Genomic DNA, 25971 nt, shown 5'->3' with positions numbered 1-25971 from the left:
CGGTTTCTCCGTCGCCTGACTGTACTATTTCAATTGTACTCCCCTCCTCAGCACCCACCATCGGTCCTTCTTTGCTTCGTTTTTTCTCCATGTGACCCATGCTGTGTTTTCATTGTTAGTTTATTGAATGCCAGCCTCCCCGTATTTGTTGTCAGCTTCTAGGAGACAAAGATTCTTGTCTGTTTTCGTTTGTAGCTGACTCCCAGCTTCCAGTGCCTGGCATTCAGTAAGCACTTACCAAATATTTATGTATTGAATTCAAGGAAGGAGGTGGGGAAAGGCCAGAGTGAGAGCACAGTGCTGCTGAAGCGATGGGTGTGTGAGGATGGCTGTGCTAAGGGGAAAATTGGAAACGCAGACTGAGACAAATGCGCAGGTTGAAGGGCTCCAGCTGTGGGGATGGGAGGGTTTTTGAGCAAGTGACAGTCTTGATTGGAGCATTCAGACAACCATGCAGAGAAGAAACGTGATGCACGTGTTGAAGGACGTAGATAGTATACAAGCTAGCAAGCTGTTACCCCAGAGGCCCATCAAGGATGTATCTTTCTTTTCAACTAAAAACTCAAACTAGCTTAAGAAATTTTGGGGCCACATAGCTGAAAAATCCAAAATCAAATATATCTTAGCCTGACCTGTGGTGGCACAGTGGTTAAAGCATCTACCTGGAATGCTGAGGTCAGTAGTTCGAAACCCTGAGCTTGCTCAATCAAGGCACATATGGGAGTTGATGCTTCCTGCTCCTCCCCCCCTCCTCTTTCTTTCTCTCTTTCTCTCTCTCCTCTCTAAAAAGGGATAAAAAAAATTAAATATGTCTTTAGGCATAGTTTTACCTAAGAGTCACATAATGTCAAGAGACTTCTTTCTATTTCTTGGTATTGTTTCTTCAATTCTCAACATAATCCTCGGGCCACATATGACTACAGGCCCTACATCCTCTCTCTCGGGTCTCAGGGAAAAACGCTCATGGCTTTTTGTTGTCTCTAATGGAGTCACATGCCAATTGCTCAGGCATCCATGGTAGCCTGCGAATGGAATGATCATTGACTTAGACTAGGTTACACCTCACCCATGAGCTAAGGGTTGCAGAGCAGCTGGTTCTCCAAAGGAAACTTGGGGGATAGCTGTTAGAAGAAGAGGGAAATGGAAGCTGGTAATAGCCTACAGATGACCACGACAGAGAGCTAATGAGGGCTCAAACTTGGATCCTTGCAGTTGGAATGGAAGACAGAGGAAAGAAGTAACAGGCACTACAGAGAGGAAATCAAGTAGATCTCCTGGCTCTGAGCAGGGAGGGAAAAAGACGAAGAGAAGCTTGAATGCAACCCAGATTGTGCATTTGTGAATGAGGGGTTGGCGACGTCGTTAATGAAGATTCAGGATAAAGTAGGAGGATTTATGAGAGAAGGAAAGCGTTGTCTTGCTTTATCATCCTGTTAGTAATAAACTTGTTTCCAGCTTCTCAAATCTCAAGAAGAATTGAGTTCTACAGGAGGCAGGAGGTAAATTCTCCCACCAACCACTTATTCTCTGAAGATCTGCCCCTGCAGTTCTTAAGTCTTATTTCCAGGCCCATGTGTGAGAGAATTAGACTAAAAATGTATTTTCTTTCAATAGTTTGAATTTCCTTTGGTTGAGCTACCAGTATCTACAGTGTAGAAAACCACTGGAGCCGAGTTCAATCTTTTCTTGTAGAACATTTCCATATGATTGATTCAGGATCATAGGGCCGTCTTCTAATGAACTGTACATTAGGCTTAGAGAAACATGGGATGCTTATCTACAGAACTCGAGTGAATGCCTTGCCCAATTATGAAGTGAGAAACTTAGTTGTTAACGGGCCAGGATGCAAGAACAGAATGAAGACAGGCACGGAGTGATAAAATGACATGTGCAAATGTGGTAGTCTGCATTTTTTTACTGTTTACTATCTGCCAGGTACTGTTCTAAATCCTCAACATATTATAAGTTATTTAATCACCTCTTTGTGGTATCTACTATTGTTACCTCCATTTTACAGGTAAGGAAACAGAGGTGTAGACAGGTTATGTATGTTGTCGAAGGTCCCACAGACACTACGTGGAACTGGGACTCAAACACAAGCACCTGTAGGACTCAAACTCAAGGACCTGTCTGCTTATAAACTGATCATATAATCCAGAACTGCTCGAGACAGTTGTAATTGATACCTGTTGCTTTGGCATAAATATAAATACGAACTCTAAAGTGTCCCCATGTAGGCAGTAAATTCTGAAAACCAATCCTCTTAACTATGATATTTTGCTTATACAAAACCAAGGAAATTCGCCCTGGCCGGTTGGCTCAGCGGTAGAGCGTCAGCCTAGCGTGCGGAGGATTCCCGGGTTTGATTCCAGGCCAGGGCACACAGGAGAAGCGCCCATTTGCTTCTCCACCCCTCCGCCGCGCTTTCCTCTCTGTCTCTCTCTTCCCCTCCTGCAGCCAAGGCTCCATTGGAGCAAAGATGGCCCAGGCGCTGGGGATGGCTCTGTAGCCTCTGCCTCAGGCGCTAGAGTGGCTCTGGTCGCAACATGGCGACGCCCAGGATGGGCAGAGCATCGCCCCCTGGTGGACAGAGCGTCGCCCCTGGTGGGCCTGCCGGGTGGATCCCGGTCGGGCGCATGCGGTAGTCTGTCTGACTGTCTCTCCCTGTTTCCAGCTTCAGAAAAATGAAAGAAAAAGAAGAGAAAAAAAAAAAACCAAGGAAATTCTAGTCTGAACAACAGAGATATTCAAGTGATTAGGCTGTGTCTCCAGTTATAAGAGGGTATGACTGTGTAATAATCATCCAGTTTGTCCCAGGAATTAAACTAGCTATATGTGTTGGTGTATGTGTGGTTTTTTAAATTAAATATATTGGGGTGACATTGATTAATATGATCATATAAGTGTAGGTTTGGTTTTAACCAACCTCACTCCATTCTCTTAAGCCTCAGATGTATGCTATAATAAAGCTGACAGTGGCCTTGGCCTGCCTCTTTCCGGGATGGTTTTATTTATGCCTCAACACTTGGCCCCTCCAGGTCCCTCCAGATCTCCAGAATGAAGTGCTGATCAGCCTGCTGGAGACCGACCCCGACGTGGTGGACTATTTGCTCCGAAGAAAGGCTTCCCAGTCCTCGTGAGTATGCCACTTTCTAAAGCCGCTCGGGGAGTTCTATTTCCATTTATAAAGAATTGTAACTGTTTCCAGAACTCCGTGCAGGGTGACCTGAAGTGGAATTTTGGCAACTTTCTGGCATAGCTAATTAGTCCACCTAACTAAAAACTGCTTCCGTCATACCACTCCACGTATTGAATTAGCAACTGCTTCATGGGATTTTTTTTTCCTTTTCTTTTTTGTCTTTTTCTAGTCCCTTGAGGCCTTTGACTGTGTTTACCAGAAAAAAAGCACTAAATCACTGTCAAGAACCTCAAGGGTCTGACTAGTATGCACATCAGTGATTCTACTTCCAGGATTCTGATAACTGTTCTTAGGCGCCCAAAAGGCTGAGCCTGCATGCATCTTATGTGTGTAATTTACCAGCGCAAGTGACGCATTACCAAACCACAAGACAGCCTCAGCCGAGGTCTGGGTGCCTGTTTGGAAATTAGAGGTAGGCACTGTCTTGAATTCCCTGCCCTTTATAGCTGGCATCCTTTTGATAAAAATAGACCTTGCTCCCCGCATGCACCCAGGTGTGCAACGAGGAGAATGCAAGCCGTGCTGTAGGCTATGGTTTGCTGGCATTTTTGCCCCCAATGGAGGAGCAAGAGATTCTTGCATTAGTCAGATTTTATGATTAATTGCAATCACTTGCTACAGAGGCAGAGTGTATGGGTGTGCTGAACATATGGCAAACCCAGTTAAGGGGATAATACTGCAACGTTACCAGGAGCGATGGTGCCACTATGACACCAAGCCTTACATTTGTGACAGCAAAAGTTGTTGTTACCCTCTCATGGAGGTATCATTTACGTTGTGCTTTTCATCTCCCGAATTTCAACAACTCTAATACACATTTTTTCCCGATATGTCTGTGAGGTTAAGCTTCACCTTATAATCAGTGGCATGTTCTAATTTAATTCCTAGCATTTTTTCTTCTTAATCAGATATAAAATAATGATACGTCTCATTCAGTGATACCTTAGAAACATTAACACATGTTAAATCGTTTCTTTATATTGATGCCAAATGTGATGTGTTAATTTTCATTTCAAACTATTTCAGATATAAAAATATCACATCCTTTAAAGAAATTTGGTGAAAAGGAGTCCCATGTTGTTCGCACCTGCTTCTTTCCTGGGTCCTTAGATGAGAAGCACTGCTCAGTTCTGCTTTGCTTCATTTCCTGCAAAGCAGGAAAGAATTGCTAATTGGCCCATTCTTTCCAATGTACTTTTGAAAATCCATCTCTGTGCCAGTCATTATCAGGCCACATTCCAGTCCAAGCAAGGCATTCTGCTTGGATTCCAGCCCCAAGAGCCACGCGTGAATAAAAGTATGCTCAAATTATATAAGTGGGCTGGCATCTCCTGGGCTAGCTTTTCATTTCAGAGAATTGGTTAACTAAAATTATTCGTAGATTTTTAACTTGTCATCAAGGTGGAAGTTCTAATTTAAAATAACAAATAGCTTTCCTTCACAGTCTAACTTGCCTCGCCAGAATTTTAATGAGCCCACTTGCCCCTCTCCTGTGCTGGAAGAGACTTGACAGCCTTTCTATTAGTGAGTCACTCATTGGGCTGCATTTATAACACTTCATAGGTACTCTGCAGGAAGGCTAGAAAACACAACCAAAGACCAATTCGGACTTGCCAAATTCCAGTTGTTCCTTGGCATTTGAAAATATATAAGCATTTTACTTCAAAAAATGGTTGATAATAGTTATTAGGCAGTTTTCAAGCATGTTCTTTGCATATAAATGCCAGGAAATGAAACTTTCTTTCTTGACTCTTAAGAAAAGGAAAAAAAGTGTTCAGATGAAGGCCATCCCAAGCTGTACAGTTGTCTAGCCTCTCCTCTCCTCTCTCTCTGCGAGGATCAGAGCTGTAAAGTCTAGGCGAGCTGAACCCAGGCCGTGATCTTAACTGGGCGTCAGGGCATCAAGGAAAGCGAGCTCAGCTCACAGGGGCTCTGTGGATGTCAGAGACCTGCGATATCAAACAGAAAACATTTGAAGAAGATTTTATTTGTAAGGAGAACCAAGTGTTTGGTTTTTTCCTCTAGGTACAGGCCAAGGAGCAGCCCAGAAGGTTGATAATGATGTCATAAAGTAAAACAACATAAATTAATAAATAGCTATTTCTTTTTAATGGCATTTTGAGGCCTGAGCCCTACCCCTCAAGCTGTAGGTAGTCTGTTCATGCCTTAAACGAATGCTTCTCAAACTTGACTATGTGTACGGATTAGCAGGGGACCTTGTTAAAGTACTCTTTCTGAATCATTGGGTCTGGGAGACGGAGTCTGAGAACCTGTTCTCACAAGCTCCCAGATGACACTGTGATGCTGCTGGTCTGTGATCCACACTTTGAAGAGTGAAAACTCCCAGTATCAAGGCATATTCTGTCCTTGAAGAGCTTGCAGGCTTGTTGAAGGAGGCCTACCAGAGTAAAAATAATAGCAGATATGTGATGAAGAGCCCTGCCGAGTACAAAACGGTCTGTGCCAGGCCGTCGCTTCTCAGACTTGCCTGCCCGGTGGGGGCTGCCTGGGCGGCCTGAAGAACAGCTCTGCCCAGGAGCCACCCCCAGAGACACTGACTCATTTGTTCTGGGGACAGTCTGAGCACTGGGCTTTGTACAGGCTCCCCACGTGACTCCCCTGAGCGCCCAAGGATACGAAGCCCTGGCTTAGCACCACAGCAGTAGCACTACATGTTTATTATCACAATGGGTGGTTTTTCTACATTAAAAAGTGCTCTCTGTGTTGACAAAGGAAGGAAACCAGACCATGAAGCCATGATAGTGCTAGATTACAGTGGTGACAAATTATGGTACCCAAATTGCCAGGTGGTGCTGACTACAGTGGTATGTCAATTACCCATCAATAGCACAGCCCTGTAGAGTATAACATGCTGGTTATGAGCTTTGGATCCAAAGCCGGGGCACATGAGTTCAAATTTTAGTTCCACTGCTATTAAGCCATGTGATCTTAGGTAAATAAATTCATCTCTCTGCCTCCGTTTTCTCATGTGCAAATGACAGATAAAAACTTTATAGAGCCATGCTATTAGAATAGTATGTTTTTTAGTAAATGCTAATAATTACTTACATGTTACTTCAAATTTCACCATTTTCTTCATTTACAACTATTTACAAAGACTTGGCCACCACTAGATTTTACCTCGCTATGTAGGATGCAAGCAGTCTATGAAGGCAATATGGCACAAGAGAGACCCGTCCACATTCCATTGTAGGCAATGTCTGAAGGCAAAGCCCACTTGCCCATGCCTGATCTGACTGGCATCAGGATGATGGCACTGGTTCTGGACCAGAGAGAGCAGGGAGGGTGAAAAGGCACTGAGGTGGAGACAGGAGCTGCTCATGCTAGGCCAGGGAGTTTCCGGAAGGGACTAGAGATGACCTCACAGTTCTGTGTGATGAGGGAAGAGGGGCCAGTCTAGTTGTGGCATAAAAGGAATGGTCAGAATCTGGTTTTGAAGACTTTATGTAGTGACACTCAGCCAAGAGGCTGACAGTGAGGCTATGAAAAGACTGAAAGACCTTGTCCCCTTCACCTTGCGGGAAGATGACAGAGTGGCAAGGAACGATAGCTTCTAAAATGACGACCTGAAGGGCAGGGATGCCCAGTATCCCTCATTATTCTCTTCCAACCCTTTGCTGTTTTCTTTGTTTGTCCCTGAATCTTCTGTTCTTTGCCATCGGTGTACATACCTAAAAAAGGCTTTAGATTCCTGTGCTCCATGGGGAAGCTGTACAAGATTTTATTTGGAGTGCAAAAGTAACTTTTCAAAACAGTGTGGATAAAAACACTGTGGTCCACTTCCACAATGGAATACTATGCAGCCATAAAAAAGAAGGAAGTCTCCCTTTTGTGACGGCATGGATGGACCTGGAGAGCATTATGCTAAGCCAGGCAGAGAAAGACGAATGCCATATGATCTCACTTGGATGTGAAATATAAAAACAAAATAAACTAACAAGCAAAATAGAAGCAGTGGCATGGATACATGGAATAGATGGACACCTGTCTGATCTATTCTGGGAGGGGCATTAGGGCTGGATGGAAAGTGAAGGGATTAAGAAAAAAACCATATATGCATGACACGTAGACACAGAGGACAGTGAGGTGACAGCCAGAGGGACAGGGGATGAGGGCAGTGGAGGTGGTCAAGGTGGAGGGGAGGGACAAAAAGAGACTTTTACTTTGGGCAGAGTGCACGTGGTGCAGCATGTAGATGATGTTTAATGAGCCGTATGCTTGAAACCTGCATGGTTTTGTGAACATAGGGCACCCCAATAAATTCAATTTAAAAAATAAGAGTATAGAACCCAGAAAAAAACATTTACTATAACTTCTGTCTGAAAGGCTCAAACATTTAGTGATCCTTGGGGCACGTGAGGTTTGGCTTCGATGGGAGTGTTTCTCCCCTTTATGCAGCAGCAGATCGGAGGCATGAAAGGAGGACCCATTATTTTCTTGTGCTTGTCCACTTACCCAAGCAGAATGCCAAAGGGAGAGGAGAAGAGATTTTTATTACTAACAATGCAAGACTTTAGGTTTTAAATTGCTTGCACAGTGTATTATTAGAATTATATGCCCTTTGGTTCAAAGATACTTAACATAACTCCCATACTTTGAGTTGGGGATGTAAGGAAATAGGGAATGGGAATGGAAGGTAGATCACAGAGGACAAGAGAGTTGAACGCAGGCTTTGCCACGGAACCAGAACCCAGGTGTCCTAGGGGGCAGGGACCAGAGTGGGCAAAGGGAAGCAGGCGCACTCCTAGGTGCAAAATGGAAGGGCATGCTAACCAGCTCTCACTGAAAGAAATAATATTGAAATGTAATATTTTAAAATCAGAGTTAATGCCAAAAATCAATTATGAGCAAAATATCAAAAGAATTTTACAAGACTAGTGTCCGGCCGAGCCATACTGGCGCCCGGGGCAAAGGTGCCCCAGCCTCAGTGAGAGCAAGTCATCAGTAACGTCTTGCAAATATGCTTCTTCCTCTTATTCTCACCTGATGGAACTGCTCTGTTGGTTTGACAATGTCCCTGGACCAAGTGCCAATCTTAAATAATTTTTAATTAAGTTAACCGAAATTAAAATAATAATAAAATTCTGTTTGGTCATAAGTGAAACTTTTAAGCTTAATACAATATTGTATCTACTTTTCAATTTGTCAACTGCTTTAATGTTCTGGGGAAAATTAATCACTAAAAATTACATAAAACCATGTGTATCTATATATATGGTTTAAGGATGAAGAGCATTATTCCTACTGTATTCTGGAAACAAAATCAAGCTAAACCAAATTGAACTGCATTTGGGGAGAAGGCTGATAGGAACGGACCGCATCTTTTGCTATATATTTGTAAATTTCATTGTATTTAATTCTGTTAGTGGCCTTCACAGAGTTTTTACTGAAATTGCCCCCAAATAGCAAAACCAGTGACCAGCCAACCAGGACATGGGTGAATACCCATGGTTGGCTCAAAAGGTGACATTTCCAAACTGGAAAGTAATTGTTTCTTGAGTTGGATGTTCCTCCTGTTGAATGGGAACTCTACCCTCTTCTTGACGGAGGAGCCTTAGGCCTTCTCATAATTGAAAAGTATTGCATTTAGATTATCAAACAAGTGTTTATTTTAATCTTTCAATGATTATATTAAAAATGGTCTTCTTTCACAAGACCATGGGCTATTTCAAAATGGACTATAATTCTGTTTTCCTTTTACTAAGGTTTAAAAATCAAAACAATTCTCGGTGAATTTCCCAAGACAGAAAGTCAGACTTTACCAGTATAGTATAGCAGCAATGAGGCCTATGGACTGGCAGTAGCTGGTGACTTCAACTGTCATTATGTTCCATTCATTGGAAATTATTAAGTATACGCACACGCACACACACACAGAAACACACACACCTTTCCAAAAAGCCTTTTCAGCCAAGTAGTTATAGGGAAAACATGTATGGAATAGAGCATTCCATAATGAAAAATTTCAAAAGCTATAAATGTGCCTTCAGTAATTCAAGATGAAGGGAGACTTTATCACATCACCTATTTCTTCCAACACCTCTGCTGTGACTCACAGCTTCTTTATAAACTGGCAAAATATTCACTGGAAGATGTTTTATCAGGCATACTTGAAATAAAATGAGTAAGGTCAGCATATTGTTCTCTCCACCTGTCAGAAATGCCTCCTCATGCCAGGGCTGTTAGGAAGGAATGAATACAAGCTAAAACTGAGGGGCAAAATTTCACCAAAGCCCTGGGCAAATTCGAACAGCCGGGGTGCTAGTTTCAGCTCCTGGTAGGGAGTTTGGATCTATCTGAGCTTCTCTTCCGGGCAGGGTGCCTTTGTCCCTAGGATTCTGCATAAGGGAGGCTTTGCAGAATTGAGTATGATTAATGTGAAAATCCCTCATAAATTCAGAGCTGTGTGGCAGTGGACTCCTTTCCCAGTACAATTAATAGCGTCTGAGACGGTTATGTGCTTTGAGTTCCAACAGACTGAGGTTTATCAGTTGAACCACTGAGCCAAGAATGAAGCCAACGCAAGTCTGAAATCTCCAAGGCCGTGTCTCACTGGGGTAGCTCAGCGAGGAGCTGGGCTGGCCACATCCGGTGATTGAAGCGGAGTTTTCCATTTATCCACAGAACAAGTTCTGTGCTGCCAGCGGCGGCGGCAGCGTCGGCGGCGGCAGGGGCGGCAGCGGCAGGGGCGGCGGCGGCAGGGGCAGGGCAGGCCTGTGCACAGGGCCCTGCCGGCCTGCTTACCCCCTGACCTGGAGGGGGCAGCAGAGGGTGAGAAAGTGGTTCGCTCTCCATGTCCATCTCATGCTTTTTTGGTTAGCCGAGACTAGCCGCGCATGCTGTGGATGGTCCTGGGCTTTGCAGGTCCCATGAGGAATCCACCCATTCTTGAAAGCAAACCCATGTCAACCAGCAACTTACCCACCCAACATTCCCAACCTCTGACCCACGAAATTCCTAGACATAGAGAGGCCACTGTTTTGAAACTATTTCTCACTTAGTGAATCAATAGAGTAAATATTTTATATAAATACATACATGAATATTTCCTTGTGGTTACTTGGATCACTGAAGTTAAAATTGTCTTCATAGAGTTGAATCATCGTAGGGGCAAATCTTAGTGAAGACATTGGTGGCCACTTTAATTATTTTTCAGAGATATGCAAATGAAGGTCCTGGACTTGTCGCCAATAGATTTAATGATAAAGCATGATATGACACTAATATTGCTTAAACCTCTAGACTGCCTATGTTGCAGTGAGAGTCCTGTTGTTTATTAATTGATGGACTCTCGTGTGGATTACGGCTTCTTCGGCAAATCTGGCCACCACCTTAATGACCTGCTGAAAAATAAAATGATAGGGAGGAAATACTTTAAACATTTAAAAGGGCCACCAACTCTAAGTATGAATTATAACATTTTACTATTGATTTTGAATAACATTAAATAGTGCATATCAGACACATTTTAGAAGGGCCTTGACCCTTTCTCCCTGTGCTGTAGAGAGGCGTGTTGCCTAGGCACTGCCCGTTTCTTCCGCTCAGCTCTAGGCTGTGCTCAGGAACAAGGCGAGCTGTCCGCACGAGCTCGGTACAATGCTTGCTGCCCAGCGAACTCGACATAAATAGCGCCTTTCAGCCTCACCGTAGGCCAAGGGTATTTCACATAAGTGTATTTCACAAGCTGCTTGCCACGGGCACTCGCACTGTATCCCCTTCCATTGCCAAGAGACTCTGGATGTCTGGGAAAGGAGGACATCACCTTTCTCTGGGTGGCCCCATCTGCCCGTGTCCCTGTGACCCCAGCCATCCTGAGGAGGCTCATGGCCTGTGCCACCTGGGACCCCTCACCCCTCTACATCCAGGGATTAGCCTTAGGCACCTCCCGCAGTTCCTCCCCTGACTGGGCTCCAGCTGTGGTCACTCTGGTGGCTTGACTTAGAGGAAAGAAGCCGAAGAGCAGGGAAAGGCAGGCTGGCCACTCCGACCCCAGCCCTCACCGTAACACGTTCTGATCTATGACCGAACGTGATTTGCTTCTCTGGACCCTGCTGATTGGAGCTCACTAGCATGGACACACTCTCCCTCGCTCGTTCTGCTACTGTCCCCACCGCCTCCAGGGCCAGACCAGCACATTGCACCCCCGCCAGCCAGTGCAGGGCTTGGGCGCTCACCTGTGCTTTCCCCCCTGATTTTACTTAGATTCATAGCCCACTGTCACATCGATGGCTTAAAGAAGGGAAGGTAGGTTTGGTATCCGGGGCTCTCAGGCTCCTCACGCATCAAAACGATGTGGAGGACTTTTTGAAATACACTTTGCTGGCCACGTGGCCAGAGATGGCCCTGTAGTAGACAAAGCTAGCTTCGTGGCGGCAGCCTGAGTAGGTGCACGAGACACCTCACGCAGGAGAAGCCCACGTTTGGCTCAGTGATCTGCTGTCACCATCTTGAAATTCCAAGTTTTTTAAACTTGGGGCCCTGCACGTTCATTTTGCATTGGGTCCCACAGATTGTAGCTGGTGCTGTCAGTAAGTCTGAAATGGAGCTGGAGAGTTTGCATTTCCAGCAAGTTCCAGGGCGGTGGCTACTGCCGGACAGAGCCGCTGGGTGAGATTCTGCAGAGTCAGCCCAGAGAACAGAAGAAAGGGACCGTGGCCCGCCCTCCCTCCCCTCATCTGCTTGATAAGATCCAATCATGCCATGAAAATGGAAGAAAGAGCGTGGCAGTTCCCATTATTTTTGTTATTGTTATTATTGTTCTTGTTTTATTTTGTTTTGTTTGAACCAAACTCAGTGTTCTCATGAAGCATGCTGCCCTTTCAACCCCCTCCCCGCAACAATTAATGTGGGTGTGATTTTCCTCTCCGAATATCAGTTCAAAACAATTTATTCAAGAGGCTTGAAAAAATATGTAAAGTGGAACAAGTGTGTGGTAAGTAACTTGAGAAAGCGGGGACAGGAAAGCAATGGAAAGAGTGGGAAGCTGAGATGCAGCCAGGGTTTGAAGTGCGCAGAGGCGCGGCACAGTGTCGCGAGCGGTGTCGCAACACTCGGAGCCTTTAGGCGCCCGCTGCAGAAAGAGATACATTATTATTACATAATGCTGGTTCCATAGGGTTAAATAGCCTACTCGCTTGGCAGAAACCCCCATGTCCCTTGTATTGAGGTTTAAGAGAAACTTCTTTCGTAGGGTTATGTTTCTTTATGCACATAAGTGTTGAGTCTGCAACTTCGAGTATTTTGTTGAATGTGTTTTCTTCTATTTGCTTTGTAAGACAGAGGAGCAAAACACGAGACAGAAGCGGGGGATCTCCATGAGCTAAAGTACGACCTCTCCGAAACTTTCCTCCCAATGGAAGGGGCTGAGGAGATGTTTGTAGCTCTGGCAGTTACTTTCCTTTGGCTGTGGACTGACTTGACTCTCCTTAAAATATCCCATAAAATAAGGCTTAATGTACCCACTATTATGAATATAACACCACAGCTGATTCTTGCTGGGGAAACATAAGACATTTTCATTAAGGACTAGAAAAATATCAACTAAACAAGGACGACAATTGAAATTAGTCCAGTAATACAATATTCAGCCCTGGATACATATCAGGCTGGAACATAGAACCCTGATTCTGAGCTGAGCTCCATGTAGCTACTAGCTCAACACATTCAGTTCTCGTTTTCATAGTAACTCTTCCTCAACTAGAATTAGGAGACGTCTTCCCCTCCGGTTAGATGTGGAGGGTAAATAGTGCCCCTCCCTTTCCAGCAGGTCTGGTAACGACCTGTCAGTTTTTCTTCATTTATTGGAGGCCTAAAGTTTCTGGAACATCCTCCTTATGGTTGTCCTCTGTCTCTTTCCCATAAGATTATTTGTCATGGGTTTAAAAGAGGAGGCAAGGAAACGATTTATTTATTCCACGTAGGTGAGAGCACTCAGCACAAGTGCTCAAGCCCCTGGCGGCTGCAGGGACGGGCAAGGCTTGTCCCGTGCTGTCCTGGACGCGAAGCCCTGCTGGCAGCGTGGAAGCGGGAGCCCCTAGGAGCCCCTCCTCGTGTTGCATGCGCAAGCCTATTTGATTAGGGAGGGATTACTGGGGAATGTGTTTACCTACTTGAAGATCGATTGCAAAGGATCTGTTTTGAAAATTGAAACCAAAAGAAAGCAAAGACTAGTAAAGAGAAGCAAAGTAGGGGGGAAACAACAACTTCCGGAACTTTTAATCAATCTGTCATCATTTCCCTTTAAAGATGTCAGGGCCACTATTTTGAGGAAGGTAGAAAATACAGATGTTGACAGGTAAGACTTCAGTCTTGTCACGATCCTGACATTCTTGTTTTCCCGTTCCATTCACATTTTCACCGTTATTTCTGTTGCTGTGACAATTCATGCACATATAAAATGTACTGGATATGCGAACTAGCATGTTTGATGTCAGTCTGTAAAAGAACTTGTGTCTTGTAGAATCACTTTCGATGTATTTCAATGCGATGGATACTAGTTATGGTCGTATATTTATCATTTCAGCCATTTTGTACATGCAACTCTTCCCACCAGTGGTGTCACCATCATCAGCAGCAGCAGCATCGCCACAGGAAGGATGGATTAACTTCCACTGAGTGTTTGGGTGGGAGGAGGAAAGATGTCCGGGAAGCCACAATGAACCTTATGTAGTTTTACCTGTAGTTTTACCTGAATGGTTTGTAATGCAGGACATTGAGGAAAGGAAGAGTTAACTAGCAGTTTTTCCTTACTTAACAGTACGGACATCAGATTTTACTTTCATTTATTTATTGATTGATTTCACAGCTGCAAAGTTATATATATTTATTTACACACAGGAGACATACACTCACATATCCTGGACTGTGTAAAATCTGAGGCAGACGTTTCCCAATAGCCTCAGGAGCCTTAGCCCTCCAGGAAATACATTTTTCAATTGCTAACACAGAGGAAGTCCTTACCACAACAGTACAATTGGGCCACTTTTCCACCGGATTCAGGGACCATAGAGTAATTACAACCTTATTTGACTGAATGGTATCCCGTGGCCAGAAGGAATCACTATAATGTCAAAATATGCACCACAATTAATTTAATCGATTGGTTGCGATTACGTTAAGATAAAAGATTCATTTAAAAATAGAAATATTTAGTTATATGGATCTCTTAAATTCAGGATCATTCATGGTTGCTACATATACTTTTAATGAATGAAACGCTATATTTTAAAGATATCAAATATGAATCCCAAGTTAGTTCTTGTTAAATTAAGTGTCTTAAATGCCCTGAATATATTCTGCCAAGTTAAGCCTATTTCTAAATTTTGTTCAGTTATTTTTTTCATCAAATAGGCATAATCTGATTTTCCTATGTTTATGAGCATACACACTCACACATATAGTCATAAATTTGGTTGGTTGAACAAAATAATCACATCTCAGTCTTTTGTTCTTTTTCATTCCTTTCTAATCAATGCCCACCAGTGACCATTTTTATTTTTGCACATATAGTTCCCTCCCCATAGTATGCCCATGACTCAGTTCTCTTTTCAGATATTTCTGACTGTCTTTGCAAAGCCTTTCTTCAAGTCATATTTCCGACAGGATGTCGGCCCCATAAAATTCTCCAGTGGGCACATCTTGTTGTTCTTGCCCCAAACAGAATTACCGTTTCTCTTTGATCAAAAGTTTCTGAATCTTTCTTATATATTTTTTTACCCTTTCATAGTTTCTGAGCAATTTCCCATAGGTGCTCCTACTTTAACTTTGCAATGAAATCAGGATTTATCTCACAAGCGTTTCAGCAAAGCAGTCGGTAGGACAGGGATCCATCTCCGTTTCAGCAGTCCCCCTCCCTTCGCCTTGACATTTCCAGTTACATCTGTTGTGTTTTACTGCCCTCTGCTGGCTATTTCATGTAAAAGTCGGAACACTGTTCAAAAGTTCTTCGTTTGTTTGTTTCAGCCCCTGTGTCAGTGAGTTCTTCTGTCATTTGTGTGACGGTCACAATGTTTGGATCCTGTCATTAGTTATTAGCATGCTCACACACCTGTAATTGTTTCCTTGTGCCAGGAGCCCTGACATGTTGCAGTCGGAAGTTTCCTTTTCCATGGGAGGAAGGCATTCATCCACAGACTCCAACAAGGCCTCCAGCGGAGACCTCTCCCCTTATGATAACAACTCCCCAGTGCTCTCTGAGCGCTCCCTGCTGGCTATGCAAGAGAACACAGCGCCGGGGGGCTCGGAGAAACTTTACAAAGGACCAGAGCAGTACATGCTGGTGGGCCACTTGCCATCTTTGAAATCAAGGGAGAGTTCTCCTGGACCGCGGCTTGGAAAAGGTAACTGGTGCCTGGCAGGAGCTGGCCAAATCAGTGACTCTGACTGCCTGTGGCGTGGGCCCTTGGGACCTTCTCTTTATTCCTAGGCTTACTTGGGTTTCTGTAAATCAGTGAGCATTCCCTAGGTACCTGCTGACAATTTCCTGTAGGAAAAGGGAGGTATGATGAGCGCAGTCATCGTCTTGGAGGGTCCCTGCCGACCCAGATATCTGGGAAGCAACTTCATGCCAGAGAACAACTGATGTTCCCAGCGGAGCCTTCTCCCTCCGGCATCCCAGGAACTGAATGTGTCCTAGCCAGTCACTTTGGGTGCATATTTGCTAGTCTAAGATGTCATCCAATGATTGCTGATACTTTTGTAAAGAGAACAAGCTGAACCTACTCTATAACAGGACATCATGTTCCAGAAAGAACATAATTTTAGTCTCCAGGGAGATTAACATTTTTAGGCAAAATAAGGGTTTCATGGTCAAATACATTTGGGAAATGCTGGGTTAACCAACTTAATGGTGTATCTATTGTACAATTTTTCAAACTCTTAAAAGCGCTAATGGTCACCATTGAATTTCTGCAGTGGGAGGGAGGGTGTGGTTTGCAGCCTTTCCCACATTTATTTGACCACTAAATGTTTGGTTGTGTTCTTGCTGTCCACAGCGTAATTTTTCGGGCCGGGACTCGGCAGAACAGTCTTTAAGTAATAATTGGAAAACACGGTACAAATTCTTGCTACTTGATCTTAAATTTATAATTTAATCCAAAGAACCACTCTGAAAGGACTCTGGGTGTATTTTTTTAAAATTGTAGCATTTTTATTTTACAAATAGTAATGTCAAAAAAATTTTCTTTAATTTGCAATGATAGCAACAACCCATGTTATCATCAGGCATTCGATTTGTTTTTAAAATATGAGACTTACTTTCCTAGTCCTTGTTCATATGCATACTTAACTCTATACATTTGTTTTCATAGTATAGCTACTTTTGAAGTAAGCTTATTTTACTTAAAATCCTATTATTAGCATTTTTCATGTTGCTAACTTTTTTGTAGCCACGATGTATTTCCATTAAATAGATGTAGCGTAGATTTTTAACTATTTCCTCTCTGATGTATATAATTGATTTTTAATTTTTCTCTTTTAATTAGTGGTAGGTTTTGTGTATATAATATTCTCTACAGCAACAACAGAAAAGGCAATCTGAAGAGAACTTTGCTGTTATGAGAAGCGTGGTTTCTGAACACAGATTCAAAGTGATACTATTAGACAAGTCCACACCAGGAAAGCTGGACTCTTCCTCTCAGGACCAGTATCTGCTTTGCAGGTTTCCAGCAGATAGGCTAAGATACACGTGGGCTCTAACCTATTAGCAGATACACTAAGGCACGCATTAGCCCTTTTTATCCATTGAATATCTTGGCAAACTCTATCTCTCCGGGTCTCAGTTTTGGCCCCCAGGGAACATGTGACAATGTCTGGAGGCGTTTTTGGTTGTCACAACTTGGGAAGCAGTTGATACTGGCATCTAGGAGTAAAGCTCTGGGCTGCCACAACAGAGGATAACCAGCCCCAGCTTCACTAACACTGGGTGGAAAAGCCCTGTCTAACTTGTAAGTTTCTCCCTGGAAGTAACTTTACCCCGAGGGTACTAGAAGTGAATAGTATCCAACAAGAGCACTAGATTTGGAGTGGCTAACCTGCTGCCGCTCTCTTCCTGCAGCGCTTTGAGTGAGTGAGTGAGCTTTTGCAGTCCTATTTCCTCCTCCTATGGAAACTAAGATAGCAGTATTAATTCATAGAGTTTAATTAGCTTATTCATGTCAAGTCCTTAATGGAGAACTTGGCATGTAATAAGCACCTGATAATACTTTGTACGTAACCCTGTGGGCACTTCTTACCCACTCCTTTCACTACTTGCCTCATCTGTAAAATGGACTCAGAGGGCATCTCTTTGGGATTAAATTAAGTGAGAGAATATAGTGCATATGAACTGTGGGACACAGGGAAGCACCCAGTTGACATTTGCTTCTAGAAATACTCATTATGATAACATCACAGGATTGTAGTGCGTATTAAATGAGATGGTGATAAAATAGCGCCCTACTCTGTAAATATTTATGGACAGACTAAGGGGATGTATGAATGGATACACGCAGGGGTGAATCTGTTGATGCCAGTAGTGGAGTATTCCTGGCGGTAGTACTAGACACAGGAACTCTAACTGTTCCTCTCTCTCTATGTTAATATGGTTGGAGAGCTGTTGCCAATTTATCACTATTGTATTCCTTTCCTATTGCTGCTTTAACAACTGACCATAAACTTAGTTATTTAAAACTATACACAAACTTATTATCTTATAGTTCTGGATGTCAGAGTCTAAAATAGGTCAACAGGGCTGCATTCATGCTGGAAACTGTAGGGCACAATCTGTCTCTTTGCCTTTAAGAGCCTAAAGGCTGCCTGCATACTTTGGCTCATGACCCCTTCCTTCATCTTCAAAGGTATCAATGTCTCATCTTCTCTTCTGCCTCCCTTTTATAAGGACCCTTGTGATGACATTGGGCCCACCCAGATAATCCAGAATCATCTCCTCATCTCAAGATCCCTAAATTCCATCACACCTGCCAAATCCCTTCTGAACGTTGTATCTTTGCAGAGTTTGGAGATTGCATCACAGACATCTTTAGGAGGCCCTTGTTCTGTCTACCATGGCCATAATATAGAAGAGTCTTTATTAAATCCCAAACGAAATAAGCAAGGCAGGTCTGCCTCATATTCTGTTTTGTATCCATCACAACCCTCAACTACAGCGCTTCGCACAGAAGAGATGTTATAAAAAATACTTGTGTATTGATTTCTGCTCCTCAGTTTTCATTGTGAATTACAGACCTTTTCAATGTTCTTTTTCCTAGATATGTCAGAAGAACCTTTTAATATCTGGGGAACTTGGCATTCAACATTAAAAAGTGGATCCAAAGACCCAGGCATGACAGGTGAACTATTATTTTTTTAAAAGTATTTGTTCCTTTCATTTGCTTTTAAAATTAATTTCTTTTCATTTTGCCTTATTATCATATTACATGCTTGTCAAAAATTAATTGGGAAGTACTGGAAACAGGGAGGGGATAAAGTTATACTTAACCATTCCACCAAAATATGTCAGTCGGTGACTATATGTCATTTCCTTTGCAAAAGTTTTTAAACGTGGCTAAAATCTTTCTGTCTGGGCAACTTTATATTATGTAACTTCCGTTTTCCGGTTATTTCCCATTGTTATCAGCAAGGACCACGTGGTACTCCTGGGCGCATATCCATCGTTTCCAGCCCAGTGCTGGGGCAACTGGGTTGTTCCATTTTGTTGTTATTGTAATAAATTATGTTTTGAGGAACCCCTTTTATGTACTTTTTTGTGTTTTAATGATTATTAAGGACACAAAATTTTGCAAAGCAAGTTATAAATCCGGAACAGGAAAGTGGGTGAGAAATAAGAAACCCTTCCAAGATCTCAGAGGTCCAGTCACCTCATGTCCCCTGTAGGATGTGTGAGTTTGTTCTCTGGAAGCTGCAGGTGGCAGCGGTGGCGCTGCACTGTCCACGTCTCTTTAATCTCATTAGTACTGTGAGTCATTGGGTTTGCATTTTTGCTAGTTTAAAAAACAAAGTTGTATGAACTTTTTAAAAGTTTTATTAGGGTGACATTGGTTAATAACATTATGTAAGTTTCAACTAGACAATTCTACAATACATCATCTGTCTATTGCATGGTGTGCTCACCAGTCAGAGTCTAATCTCCCCGGGTCACCATATATTTGACCTCTTCAACCTCCCTTCACGCTCCTTCCCCTCTGGGCGCCAACATGCCTAGTCTGTGTCTATACGTTTCTTTCGTTTGTTTGTTGCTTTCTGTTTTCCATCACCCATATGAGTGAAATCATTTGTTTCTTCTCTCAGGACCCATCCATGTTGTCCCAAATGGCAGGATCTCGCCCTCCTTATGGCTCAGTTGTATCTCACGGTATTATATTCATTTGCATTTCTTTCTCATCAGCATTTGTTCAGTTTTTCTATTAATTAGCTGAATTTTCCCCGATTGAATTTTCATTTATATCATTGGATATTTATATGTGCTAATGTTTTTAAGATTGATTCTGATGAACTCTTTCTATACTAAAGATGTTAATTCTTTATCCATATTGTTTGCCACAGATATTATCCCTTGCATTTTGTTCCCGCTTTGGATATCTGGAATGTTTTTAGGTTTCACATAGTTAAGTGTATTAGTATCTGTTTTTTGTGAATTCTTTCAGAAAATTAATCTTTTATTTTTTTTCTTTTTGTGACAGAGACAGAGAGAGGTATAGACAGGGACAGACAGACAGGAAAGGAGAGAGATGAGAAGCATCAATTCTTCGTTGTGGCACCTTAGTTGTTCATTGATTGCTTTCTCATATATGCCTTGACTGGGGGCGGGGCTCCAACTGAGCCAGTGACCCCTTGCTCAAGCCAGTGACCTTGGGGTCATGTCTACAGTCCCACACTCAAGCTGGATGACCTCGGGGTTTTGAACCTGGGCCCTCTGAGTCCCAGGCTAATGTTCTATCCACTGTGCCACCACCTGGTCAGGCTTCAGAAAATTTATCTTTACTTAAGCATTGAGCAGTCATCTATATGCTTTTCACTTTCATAATATTTCATTCTTTTAACCTTAATTTTTAATCCATCTGAAATATATGTTAATATGATATATAGCAAGAAGTGTATAAATTGTATTTTATTGCATATATATATGGTCCCATTGTTTAGCAATACCTCCCATATTGCATTTTAAAGCACAGCGCATTTTTGATTGACTAGCCCCTAATGCAGCTGACCTGAGTACTGACCCACTCTCTAGCTATGTCTCATTGTGCCCTATGAAGTGCTTTACTGCCCTTCCAACGAAGGATCAACTCTTTTCAAATGTTCTGCTCCATTTCCTTCTGCTGTTTCAATTCTGAACTGTCCCTGTCTACATGCTCACCCTCCCCTCTCTCCCCAAAATGACCTTTTTATGTTTCTCTGCCTACTTTTCTTTTTTCTCTGGCACAGGGAAGAGGCAGTCTGGGGACAGAGGGCCCAAGAAGTCCTCATTTGCTCGGGAAGCGCATTGTTTCGCTCTCCAGCAGTTTCCTGAAGCAAGTCGGATCAGTCAGGGAGGGTAACTGCTGTGATCATCAACCCCTAATGGCAGTGGCTTGACCTGCAGGTTTCTCCCTCCGGTCACAGTCCAACGCGCATTGCGCAGGGCGAGGGGGGGCAGGAGCGCGAGGAGGGGCAGGAGCGTTCTGTTCCATGTGCTCACACGTGGAACCTCTACGGGCTCAGGTCCCGTGTGGCCGGCGGCTCCCCCATTTTCAGACGCCTCAGTGTTTCCCACGGTTTTCCATCCCAAGCTAGTAGTTGACGGGAGGGAGCCAACAAGCAAGACTAGGATTTTTTTATCATTAGACCAGGCCTAGAACTGGCTCACATCACATCTCTGCACACTTGTTGCTCAGACCTCCTTTGCAGGCCTTCCTGTCTGCAGCGGAGGCTAGGAAATGTCGCCCAGAAGGAAAGAGGAGTACGGAGAACAGCGAGGCAGGCTTTCCCACGGTGGCGGTGGCAGAGTGTACACACAGCTGCTGTCTTCATTATCTCCTGCCACCAAGTGGGCGTTTCGATTCAACTCATTTATTCCTACAGCTTTTATTGACATGGTGGGAACATCAAAACATTGTCATTTGTGTCTCCTCTGGATTGCAAATTGCACTGAACAAGAATGGGACAGAGAAGTGTTCGGAGCCACGTAGAGGGGCCTTTCCGATACATCAGTCAGCGACAGGGACTGTTGATCTTGCTCTCTAGCTCCCCTGGCAGAGTCTAGGCATCTGTCTTTGGAGCTGCTACAGGAATCGTGTCAATAATCAGAAAGTGCTTGTCATTTCTTTTACTGGGAAGTCTTACTTTAGGTGGCGGCAGCGAAGAGTGGCCTGTGTCTTTGTCAGTTCTGGAGCTGGCAGTAGGAGGAAAGGAACAGGACATCCCAACAGGGAGTCTCTATACTAATTCCATTTCTTGCCCTTCTCTCTGGCCTCCAGGTTCCTATGGTGACATTTTTGAAAGCAGCTCCCTACGACCGGGGCCGTGCTCCCTTTCTCAAGGGAACTTGTCCCCAAATTGGCCTCGGTGGCAGGGGAGCCCCACAGAACTGGACAGTGGCGCGCGGGTCCCGCGGAGGACTCAGGCCGCGGCCGCCACGGCGCATTGCCGGGCCCACCCGCCGGCATCCCGCGTGTGCAGCACGCCCCACGTGCGGGGCGGCAGCAGGAGGCCGGAGCCGGCCCCGCCCAGGTCCGAGCAGTACTTGACTCTGAGCAGCGCTGAAGACCTCACCGAGAGCGAGCCTGATGGGGCCTGGCCGCAGAGCCGAGCCGAGCCTTCGCACCAGAGACCTCGGGAGGGCGGGAGGCATGACCACCGGCCCCCTCCTCCTTATCCTGGTCCGGGGAAGCCAGCGCCAGCACCGGCCCACCAGCCCGCGGAGCCACCGCTATGGAGGCGTCAGAGGCCAGAAGAGGGCTCAGGAGCAGCTTTGGAAGAGGAAAGCCAAACAGCTGAGCGAGAGCAGCAGGCTGCCCAGCAAAAGCTGAACAGCTCCTGCCCCAGTCCCGCCAGCGATCAGAACAGTAAGGCCTTGGGCGAGCCCAGCTGGCTCGATTGGCATAGGGAGCGGTGGCAGATCTGGGAGCTCTTGTCCGCCGACAACCCCGACGCCCTCCCGGAAACACTGGTATGAGCCCACACCCGGCTCGAACCCTCCCGCCCCACAGCCTTCTTTCACCCGGTAGGGAAAAAGTTGGCGTTGGACAATTGGACACTTCCTTCCTTTTCTTCCTTTACACTTTAAAAAACAACACAAGAGAAACCCAGTTCACTTAAAGATACAGAGCACTCGTACCCTCACCATTTATAATAAGATTCTCTTGCATAGCCAGCCTTAGGGAAATATTAAAATATAAATGGATAGCAGTCTTCAGTATACAAACTACTCACATTGGCTCTAATATAAAACTCTTGCTTTAGTATAGCTTAATTGTATTGTGTCTTCAATTTTGACTTGTATATTCTGTGACAAATTACATATGATAATCGTAGATGACATATTCACAGAAAACAAAAGGAACAAAATTTTAATCACGCCACCTATACTAAGCAAGGAGAATCTATAGAATGTTCTAGAATATGCACAAGCGGGTTTCTGTGCTTTTGCCAAAGCTTTTTAAGAGGGTCAGCCCCCTTCTTTCAATGTCTAAGAAAAACACTAACAGAACAAAATAGAGTAATATGAAAAGCCATATTTTTTTATAGTAGCGAGATACAGAGAAGTATAGTCACTGAATGCTTTTTCATATTGAATATGTTTAAAGGAAGTATTAGATTTGATAATATTGTTATGGAATATATTTTTAGAATCTGTTTAGAAAGGATTCAGTTAATCAAACAGGAAAAAGGCCGTGCCTACCAAAGAAATTAAGAAGTTGTCCTTCCCATCTTAGGTCAATTCAATTTTATAGAGACCATATATAATATATATTTATGATGTGTCATTTTTATGTATTTTTCAAAACTACAAACTGGAATCCAACTATAAAGTGATAAAGAATCTAAATAGAGTATTCAAATTAGAGAACATGAATTTTCCTTTTGCCCCACAATCAGTATTAACCAAATTATATGAAATGCTTTGAAAAGAAATTATATTTGGGGAAAAAAAACTGCAGCTTTGTATTTACATTGTACCAAAGGCTGAGGAAATGTTCTCTTAGTAATTTTGTGTGTGTTGTAAAATGTTCCTACCGTACTTCAGTAGTAAATTTGAAGTTTTTCAACTGCAAAACTCTTTTTGACCAGCAGGTGGCGATTCGCTTCAGTATTGTATGAGTTTTTTTCACTTCATAAGGGAATGTGTATCATAGAAAAATCATTTTTTTTTTATAAAACATGCTACTCTTTAATTTTCATGTTGGCAATGACAGCTTCAGTGGTGTTTCTTAAAATTCTGTCTTGTGCCATGATGAATAAAAAGTTAAGTGAAGGCTTTGTTCCTTGGTGTTAAATTCAATTAATGAATTCACATTCCATTCCATATGTACATCCACTGTCCACAAGTCCAAGTGTTATAAATAATGGCAATACTATACATATACAGCTGAGAAGCCAGTAAAACATATGATGGCTTGGGAACGTCAACCCAGTGGCACTGATATATTTAGAAATTTATAATTATTTGTTGCAAGTGAAGACTGATTATCACTGAATTGAAACTTAGTTGTCGATGAGGAAGTGGTTTGCTACAGGATGGGATTTCAGGGTTCTCACCTGCCAGACAGGCATTGCCCAGCACAATCCCTGTAAGTCACGTCTGCCTATAGGCCTTAGATGCTTCATTTGGGTCAGTGCCAGAATAATGAGATCTAGATGCAGTATCTGATTTTCTTATTCAGGTCCAGCACTTCCATCACTGGCTGGGCCACAGGAAGCCTTTGCCTGCTGGCCTCCAGGTCTTTCTCGCGGTCCACAGGCACCCAAGTGTGGTAAGCAAGACCCAGAACCAACACTGCTTGGTTAGGAATCACCGGTTCCTTTTTCTGGGCCACCTACTCTTGTCCTCCTCCTGTTGACCTTGTGTATTTATTTGTGGCTTTGAATTTGACCATGAGCTGCCCAGTTCCTTCCTTCCCTTCTGGACTGGACTGTTGGATGTAGAGGACTCTCTTCCTGCCAGGTTCTTGCCCTAACAGTCCTACTTTTTAAAACTTCAAGACCAAATAGCACTGAGGTTGCTATCTATGTCAGAAAAGGCAACAAAAGGTGTGTCCATCTCTTAATAGTCAATGTAGAATAGCCAGTCCAGAAAACAGGGCTCAGAATATTTTTGAACAATTAAATTGTGTGTGTGTGTGTAATGAATAATATTTATTCTCCCTTTCTCTTTGTATGGTTTAAGCCCAGCGGCCTTAGCTTAGTGAGCAAAAGCTAGTTTCTTCTATGCCTTTATCGCATGAAAAATAAGCTGTTTTAGAGCGTGCACACAAGACCCAAGGACCGGACCTGAGTGGAAACCTACGTCATTTCTAACCCCTTGTAAATTATATAATACCTAACAAGAAGAAAATAAACTGCAACTCTTTCAGGTTGGATAAACCATTTAACAGGCTGTTCTAGCCCCTCATTCCTGAAAGCAAGGAGGTCCTACAAGCACGAAGACAGCTACATCATGCTGCAGCCATGTCCGCATCCATGAATACTCAATCACTGCCTTTGTGTCTCTGGCAATGGGGCCAGAATGATGATGGCAGAAATGGCCAAATATGAATTTGTCTTGATCCATCTAAGTAGCTATTAACATATGTTTGTTGTGGTTTTTTATAGAAATGACTTAGACCAATGGAGTTTGTGAAAATTGAGGAAATTTCTAAATAAGCCCAGCTTGCTTCTTTTCTTATGCACATTTTAATACACATCTGCTTGGCAGAGAAACAGCGTGAGGATGAAAGGGGAGATCTCAGAACAAAATCCAGGCTGTGGTGTACGTTGGCTGATAAGCAAGCCGAGAAGAAAGGAAATGACTGAAGAAGAGTCACACAGAGATTAAAACAGGACAACATCTTGACTGGACAGAATTTTAAAGCAGGACTAAATCAGCAGCAAATGTTCTTCAAGAAAAAAAAAAAACCAAGCCAAAGGAAAATTCCACTGAAGGTTGGAATTCTTCCGCACACGGCAACGGGTGGCCTTACAGCAATGTTGAGCTGCAGGCGGTGGTCCCTGGGGTGTGGCTTGCTGGCCTGGCGTGGCCTGCGACTCACCAAGGCCCACGCAGCGCCAGCCCCAACCGCAGGCCCCAGTGGGTCACAGAAGGGTCAGAGGATTCTCTAAATTGAATTCAGTCAACATCAGCCGAAAGTGACCAACTCCACCCAGTTTGCCCAAGACATCCCGGGTTTACATTTAAATAAAAGCCCCATGACTCTCCTCATTTTCCAGAAGGCACAAAGGACTCAGAGTGGCGTCGAGTGAGAAGTCCAAGGTCACACAGAAGCCGTCTGGATAATTCCGAGCAGAATGAGGTCCTGGGAACCAGGGTCTCTCTCATGACGACAGGAGCTCAGCTGGACCTGTCCACGGAGAGCCCAGGCTGCTGGGATGGCCACAGCCTCATGGGCTCCCGGGAGTGGCAGAGGCCCCGCAGCCCTGCCCACCTCCCATGGTGAAAGGGAAAAGGAAGCTAAAAGTAATAAAGGCCCAGAGTACAGCTGATTTCTAGGGAGGTTGGGATAGCAAAGCCAGGGGGTGAGAAATGGGTGCGATTTCATGAATGGACTTTGCTGGCTGAA

At 43.7% G+C, this 25971-nt stretch overlaps 1 protein-coding gene across 3 annotated transcripts in view; it reads left to right on the top strand.

The window, feature by feature from the left end:
* The window catches only part of ARHGAP6 (Rho GTPase activating protein 6), a 457788-nt gene extending 434125 nt beyond the window's left edge, over window positions 1-23663 (top strand). For all 3 annotated transcript variants that reach the window (XM_066356904.1, XM_066356905.1, XM_066356907.1), the window contains exons 10-13: window positions 3039-3136; window positions 15290-15558; window positions 18466-18546; window positions 21673-23663. In XM_066356904.1, the coding sequence (XP_066213001.1) occupies window positions 3039-3136; window positions 15290-15558; window positions 18466-18546; window positions 21673-22370 (1146 nt within the window). In that variant the 3' untranslated portion in view covers window positions 22371-23663. The remainder of the gene's footprint in view (window positions 1-3038; window positions 3137-15289; window positions 15559-18465; window positions 18547-21672) is intronic.
* Window positions 23664-25971: the final 2308 nt, after the last annotated feature.

Source organism: Saccopteryx leptura, chromosome X (genome assembly GCF_036850995.1).
Source record: "Saccopteryx leptura isolate mSacLep1 chromosome X, mSacLep1_pri_phased_curated, whole genome shotgun sequence".
NCBI classification, from domain to species: domain Eukaryota; kingdom Metazoa; phylum Chordata; class Mammalia; order Chiroptera; family Emballonuridae; genus Saccopteryx; species Saccopteryx leptura.
Note: the sequence above shows the minus strand (reverse complement) of the source record. Positions and strands in the feature narration are given on the sequence as shown.